The sequence below is a fragment of the Austrofundulus limnaeus genome, unplaced genomic scaffold (assembly GCF_001266775.1).
Source record: "Austrofundulus limnaeus strain Quisiro unplaced genomic scaffold, Austrofundulus_limnaeus-1.0 Scaffold856, whole genome shotgun sequence".
NCBI classification, from domain to species: domain Eukaryota; kingdom Metazoa; phylum Chordata; class Actinopteri; order Cyprinodontiformes; family Rivulidae; genus Austrofundulus; species Austrofundulus limnaeus.
Genome location: NW_013953258.1, coordinates 87,424 through 94,947, shown reverse-complemented (window position 1 = coordinate 94,947; position 7,524 = coordinate 87,424). Strand labels below are relative to the sequence as shown.

At 39.1% G+C, this 7,524-nt stretch overlaps 1 protein-coding gene across 4 annotated transcripts in view; it reads right to left on the bottom strand.

Annotated features, from left to right (window-relative positions):
- atp6v0a1b (ATPase H+ transporting V0 subunit a1b) overlaps positions 1–7,524 on the bottom strand; it is a 48,115-nt gene that overhangs the window by 2,632 nt on the left and 37,959 nt on the right. For all 4 annotated transcript variants that reach the window (XM_014029113.1, XM_014029114.1, XM_014029115.1 and 1 more), the window contains 2 exons: positions 5,086–5,203; positions 4,820–4,991 (listed from right to left, as the gene is read on the bottom strand). In XM_014029113.1, coding sequence (XP_013884567.1) covers positions 4,820–4,991; positions 5,086–5,203 — 290 coding nt within the window. The remainder of the gene's footprint in view (positions 1–4,819; positions 4,992–5,085; positions 5,204–7,524) is intronic.

Here is a 7,524-nt window from a genome sequence, read left to right as displayed (position 1 = left end):
GTGTGTGTGTGTGTGTGTGTGTGTGTGTGTGTGTGTGTGTGTGTGTGTGTGTGTTCAGTTATCCAGCATGTGTGTGTGAAAAGTGAGCAGCACAGTAGAGTGTACACACTGACTGTTGCTTCTTTTGAACAGGACTCTTTAGATTCACTCATCTTAGTAAAAACAAACCAAAGTAACATCTCTGCTCCTCTCTGCTGAGGTTTATGTGAACGACTGGTTGTCCAGTTTTTATACCAACAGTGTTTGTTCACGAGGAGCAACACAGCACTGTGGAGCAGGAAGAGCTGTTCTGGTCCTGCTCCACTGTGGAGCAGGACCAGAACAGCTCTTCCTGCTGCATCGTATTTTGTTTAAAAAGATTATTTTGTCTAAAGCCTGTTGTGAAAAGAGTTAGAAGAGCAGCTGGTTTGAGCCAATGAACGTGAGTATGCAGCTAATGTTCACGACTTTTTTCTATCACCACCATGAGCAAAAAAAAAAATTTTTCCTTTGTGGGTTCTTCACCCAACAACACAAATCCTTCACTGAAATAAAAGGAAAAAAACAATATCCAGCCATCATTATTATTGTTTATATACTTATATGAGCTGTGGAGGGGCAGAGGGTGGAATTACAATAATTTACGGCCCGCTGCGTCTTCAGTCCATACATACTCAGTTAGGAAAAAGACGACCAAAGCTAAAATTTTTAATTTAAAATTTAAAAGTTTTGGGGTGTTTTTGTTGCTTTATTTATTCTGTCTGTTGGCATTTCTCTAGTTTCTTCTTTTCAGCTCTTCAGTTCAAAGTGTTTATCTTCTTTCTGTTGGTTTTGTTAGCAGGCAGTTTTTAGGTTTACTGTTTCACACTAATGGACTCGACACACAGGAAGTGATGTCGCTCCCTCTCCATTCACTTCCTGTGGAGCCTGGGCGATGAGGCCCAGCCAAGAGACCAACGAAACTCGTTCATGTGGGGTTTCGAGCTTGTAGACGTGCACGGGCGTGCTTGTGATCTGACACATGAAAGTTGAAAAAATGTTCAACTTTTGTCACTGTCACATGGCACTACAACCAATCAGCTTGGCTTTCATTGACTGACCAATGAGATGCTGCAATGTATGCTACACACTGCAGTCAGTGGTAGGCTCCAGTCCTTTAAAACACAAATCCACTAATTGTGGACCTAAATATTTCGTTTGCACTTTAGCGGTCTTACTAATTTTTATAATTCATAAGCAGATTTGCGCTTTCTAAAATTAAAAAGCAGTACCAATAATAACTAATTATCTAGCAGTCATCATTATGTTGAACAGCAGAAGGTATGACTGTCAATGAATCACAACATGTGATCTATCCAACAGCACCCCTCCCAGATAAACACTCTTATTGTGAAGGTATACATCCTGCTGACTGTTGCTTTGGGTCACGGTTCTGATTTCCCACAATGCTTTGTGTCTGCTTACGTAGCAGGAAGGCAATGTTTAGTACTCCCTGTCCCAGCTAAAACAGTTAACATTTGTAATCCATACTAAAATTTTGTATGTATTGATTTATTTTACTTTACAATCAGAGCTCCTTTTTAAAAAAATAAAGTTTAAACACTGGAGCTCAATACTTGACGTAATTGGTCAAAGCAATCGGCCAACGGGGATAGAGACTCAGAAATGGTTTAAAGATGTTATGCTGGTGAAGACTGACATCTAGTGGTCAACTGGAGCAACTACATGGAAACGTTTAAAATCCAAGCTCTTATTTTGAAGGGAAGATAGTTTCCTGTGCTCCATACTTTCGTTTCCCGTCACAAATCAAATCCGTCATGTACCCAGAATGCATTGCTTCAGTTTTCCAATAAACAGTTTTAAATTACTTTATTGATGCTTCTTTAATGACAAATCTACAACAAACAAAAGAAAAAGACACAGAAGCAGCCGAACTAGTAATCCTCAACAACTTTTTAATTTTTACACCAGGAGCTAAAGGTCTCAGGAAATCACATCCCCAGCAATCAGCTGTTGTAGGATTAAGATGTACAAGGATTCATTCACCGCTAGTTTACAGTGTTGTACATATATTGTACATGAATTATTGCCAGCTAGTAAGTGTCAAAATGAAACTTGCACTTTAAAATTAGCTTCTGCTAGTTTTTCTATGGCATAAACATTTTTGAAGTTGCCGACCTAAATATTTTTGTAAGTGCTTTAGAAATTGCAGAGCTAATTTTTTGATTAGCGCTGCCCACCACTGACTGCAGTTAGCTAACACTTTCACTATTATTAGCTCTGTCAAACTTTATAATTTTATGACACTTCACAAAGAGGTCACTAAGATACACATAAAAAGACGCTACACATTGCTGCATGGTGAAGTGGTCTGGTAAGTTTTTCCTCATATCTTAGTGTGCGTTTGTTTTTCAGTATCATTAGCATCACAAGATTTGTTTAGTTTATACGGCGGTAATGCACGTCACTCATGTTTTGCCAACCACCATCATACTTGACAAGAAGTAGTAGAAGAACCAATCAAATGTGTTGAAGTGAGGACAATGCTGCCATCACTATCGCGTCCCACGTGTTGGGTTTCACCCAGGTTGCAATGACAGCCATCACTCTCGTTTGTTGAGCCCATAAGTGCAACATATTTATAAACTAGTAACAAACAAACAGAGTTTAGTTGTCTAGAATGACATAATCTTGATGAATGAACAGCCAATGGTTTCTACTGAGAGAAAAAACAAACATTTGTTGTTGTGTTGATGTTCTTTTGTCTTTCTGGATGTATACGTGTTTATGCATTAATATCACTGTCATTACTGAACAGCTGTACCTCTTATTAGCTGCAGTTCAATATGTGGTAATGTTTTCTTCTATCTGACATTCCACAGCTGTACCACGAGGTGATGGAGCCTGGCTGAGTGGGGAGTGTCATGTTTTTAACATTCCTTATGTGTGTGCACTATGGAAGAACTAAAACATTAACCTTCTTGATGCTGACAGTGAAGACACACACATGTGGGCTCATGCTTACACACCTGTTACATGTTTATTTTATGCACAAAGCTTTATGTGAAAAGATAGAGTGGACATAAAAGGTTCACACAACCCTGGTAAATTTAAGGTGATGTGATGTAAAATAGTTTTTTCTAGCTTTCATGTTGACATATTCTGTCCAACTCCACTGAAAAACAAACACGTCTGTTAGAGGGCAAATATAAACACAAGAAGGTGTAAGACTCTAGTTGCACAAGTTAAACTTGAACAACAATTTATGGAAATGTTTTTGGTTGACCTGTCTTGTGTAGGAGTCTATCAGCAGGACGGAGCTTGACTTCATGTTTACTAAATCTTTCTGAATGTGATCCAGATGTGTCAGACTGCAGAACCACTCCTTTTCTTCCTTTTAGCAGACATTTAAAGGTTTGGTAGGGTGGTTCTGTAATGTTGGATCTCTTACAGAAACTGGCTGGTGGAGTGTGGTGCTCTGACTAAATGTGATCAGGTCAGACCTTTGAAAACTTTCAAAGCAGTAAGCAGACATGTTCACTTTAACTATCATGAAGCAAACACTAAAGCTGGATCTATGATCATATTATACTGAACAACAACTCATGTTTGTTTATGTAGCTCTCCCCACATCCTAAACAAGGACCTTACCTGTACCAGATTCTGTGCCTCACAACAACCTGTTAGAGGACTGCACTGTGGGACTGACTCAAGTGTCAGCTCTGGTTTGTTCAACAGTCATTGTGCAAATATCAGTGGAAGGCCTTTGTTAGATGTTTGCCAACTAAACTGAGGATTACTTTCTTTTTTACATGTTGGTTTGTTGTAATTATTGTTATTAACAACATGTATTGTTGGCGTCTCGTCCAGAGGAAGACACCAGCCCTTCTGTATTTGTCTGTCTCTTTCCTGTCCTCACAAACCCAGCTGGCTGAGGCACATGGCCACCTATCCTGAGACTGGTTCTGCTGGTTTTTCCTCTCCACTGTCACCAGTGTGCTGCTCAGGATGGGAGACTGTGCTGAGGTGAATAATCTTTGTAATCTACTGGTTTCTTTGTTTTGTGTACAGAGGTCTGAGACGTTTGTTGTGGCTTGGTGATATATATAAACTGAAGTGAATTTAGTGTGTATTTACAGCCCTCTAACAAGAAGTGTGCTCTGCTTTATAGATAATAGTTATTTATTAAATGACTTGTAATTTTAGACCTGTTGTTGATCATTTTGTACTGCAGTGGATTATAACTAACTCAGCTCAGTTAGTTGAAGTCTCTGTCTTTGTTTCATTTATTACAATATTTATTTTAATAAAACAACCAATCCATTGATACAATGATTTCTGTGTGCTGATCATTTACGTTTACAAGTCTGTAGGATATATTTTTATATATTTTTATATTTCTATCAATAACATGTTTTTTTCTTTTTGTCTCTTTTCCAGAAGAAGGAGCACCCGGACCAGGGGCCTCATGTGTCAACGGTGCGTACGCACAAAAACCTTGTGTGTCATTCTCCACGCAAAACTCTGGATGTATCAAAACTCAACTGAACGTGGAAATATGTGCAACCCCACGCCAACTCCAGGGCTGGTGTCACGTGGTTCTGTGGTTCTGGTTCCATGGTTGGAGGTTAAGTTTAGGACTAAGGTGTGAATTGATTTTAGGCTAGGTTTATGGATAGGACTCTAATGGAGGGGTTAGGGTTAGGCTATAGAAACAACTGGAAATGAATGAAAGTCAACACAAATGCTCCATGAGGATAGAAGAACAAATGTGTGTGTGTGTGTGTGTGTGTGTGTGTGTGTGTGTGTGTGTGTGTGTTTGTATTTGTGTGTTTCTAACCAGTGCAGACGTAGAGCATGCAGGAAAGCTGAGAGTCCCTCCATGACCAGCAGGATGGCTACAGTGAGAGTGGCGAATGCTGAGAAGATGATTGACAGGCCAAAGAACCCGCCTCCGCTCCTGGAAGACAGGCCCAGGTGCATCACCATGGACCACAGCACCTCGGACAGCTCTGCACCATGAAACACACAGTTTGCACAGACGTTAGCGTCAGTCAGCCTCATTAAGAGCAAAGCTCAGGTCTGAATCTACAAACTGTTCCTTACGAGCGTGAGCCAGGCTGAGGGCCCAGAGGCGCAGGTACGACGCCGTGTTGGATATGCAGCCCAAACAGTACTCTATGGTGTGGATGGCCTGGTGCACAGCTACGTCTCCAAAATTAAACTGTGGAGCAGCAAATAAAAAGTATTTTCATAAAAAAATGCAATACAAAATGTCCTTTTTTTATTTTTACATGTTTTAAAGAGTGATGAGAGTAAAGTATATAAAACACAAAACAGAAAAACTCAGAAATGTAAGATTGGAAAATATCGAAATTAAAGAAGAGAAAAAAACTAATTTAATTTGACTACCAGTATGATTTGTTTTCTAACTTCTTCAATTGTTTAGAAGATTTTACAGTAAGAATGAAATGAGGTTTTCTTTTACTTTTTCTCTGAATCTTTTAAAATAAAATCTGCTCACCATAAACTAATAAAAGAGCTTTTAACAAGTAAAGTCTCTCTTTGCTCATAGCTCACGGTTTTAAGTCATTGTCCTGAAGCACTCACTAAATGTTTAGTGTTGAAATGCACTTAATAAAGCGTTTTAGGTTATAGTAACTTGGTAATTTAAATAGTGTGAAGTGGAGAATCTGTGTTCTTCTACTCCTGCTTTGACTGGTTCTGGTTTTCATCTCCTCTGCTCACAGATGAATATTGTTTTTGCTTGTTTCTGTGTGTGTACACAAGTCTGTTAGCAAAATGTCTCATGAACAACTGGACTAATTTTGATTAAACGTTTTTAGGAAGTAATGACTGGATGTACATCTCTTATGGAGTCAACCTAATGCCTCAACTAACCAAAATTTACCAAAACAAATGGCTATTACTCAAACTAGACACCGCACAGCGGTAACATAATGACCCCTGCATGCACAAATGCACCTCAGAAGTCTTTATTCCTAATAAATGTCATGCTACTAGGTGCATCCCAAAATTGTAGTGGTTTGGGTGGGGGGTCTTTTTTTGTGGCATTGGTTGACCTGATGGATAGCCCATCATCAGAGCTAAACAGCCAAAGAAATCTGAAGCTCCTATGTTTAATAGTTTTTGAGCTATAACCATTTTTGTATGTCCAGACCCCCTTTTTCAGATAAATTGGGGGTCCTGGAGGGGGGTGGGGGGGCACTGATTGGTGGGCCTGATGGATAGAGCTTCATCAGAGCTAAACAACAACAGAAATCTGAAGCTCCTATGTTGAACAGTTTCTGAGTTTTAAGTGATTTTTCATGTCCTGACACCCCCTCTTTGAAAGGAGCCCCCTCCTCAAATATGGGGTCTATCATAAAACCGTTGGCTGGTGCAGTGTAGGTCAGAGTCATCTACTGTCCTGACTCATTTCATGTTGATCGGTGCAGCTGTTTTTGTGCTACGGTTGACCAAACATCACTGAAAAAAAAACAAACAGTATGAAAACAATATGGCTCCTGCTTACTTATCCCAGCTTGGTGTGCAGGGCTCATTATAATCTCACAGATGTTGAGCTAAAATTTGATGTGGTAGTAGCTGAGAGTCATTCAGGAGACATACTCTGAGTGTGACATCTTGCAGCATTGTATAAAACTCCACATGTTTTTGACCAGAACTCGTCATCGTTTGTCAGCATTAGAAGATTTTAGTCTACAGTCTGGTTTGGAAGGTGGGTGATGTGATTCCTTTGAAGGATTCCAGCAGATGAAGCCAACAAACATCTGTAATGTCTTTATATTTGATAGAAAGGAAATTACCTTTAATGCAACTTTTTACACTTTCTTACAAAGCTGTGATTTTAACCTTTGACCTCTAAGTAGGATCAGACTGTACTTTTCTCTTTTCCATCAGCAGGATCAAAGTCATGGAACCTGACTGTGTTTTGTGAAAACAAAGAAAATCCTTCTGTTTTCTCCATCTGACTGAGTCAAAGCTTTCCTGAGCAAGAGGAGGATGGATGGGAAAATATTTTTAACGTCTGTTGCTCTCATTGTTCAGCTGTGTAGGAACAATGGTTCAGCTGGTTTCCTGTTTACAGACTTTTCTTTTGTTCTGGGACCATCAAAAACAGACCAGAGAGGCAGCTAACCTCGCTCATTAATGGAAACACAAACTTAGTAAAGTATTTCATGAGGTCAGAGCTGAAGAAATGAGCAATCACTGGACTGTTTCTATGTTTTTAACATAAAACAAACAGTAGAGACTTTGACCATTAAGACTGCATCAATAACAACAAAGTACTTAAAACATGACACGTTTGATACAAACATGTTAAACAAGTCTGCTTAAAATCACTTCTTTTGTAATAAGATTCAAAAGTAAGCAATTCTCAAAGGAAACCACATCTCCCATTTTATACCAAAACCATTAACCAAGCAACTTAAAGAGTAACTTACCCCAAAATTAACTTTTTTTAGCTGATAAACTGTCTAGAATGTGTCTAAAATGTTATATAGTACTGTTTCTGTGCTAATT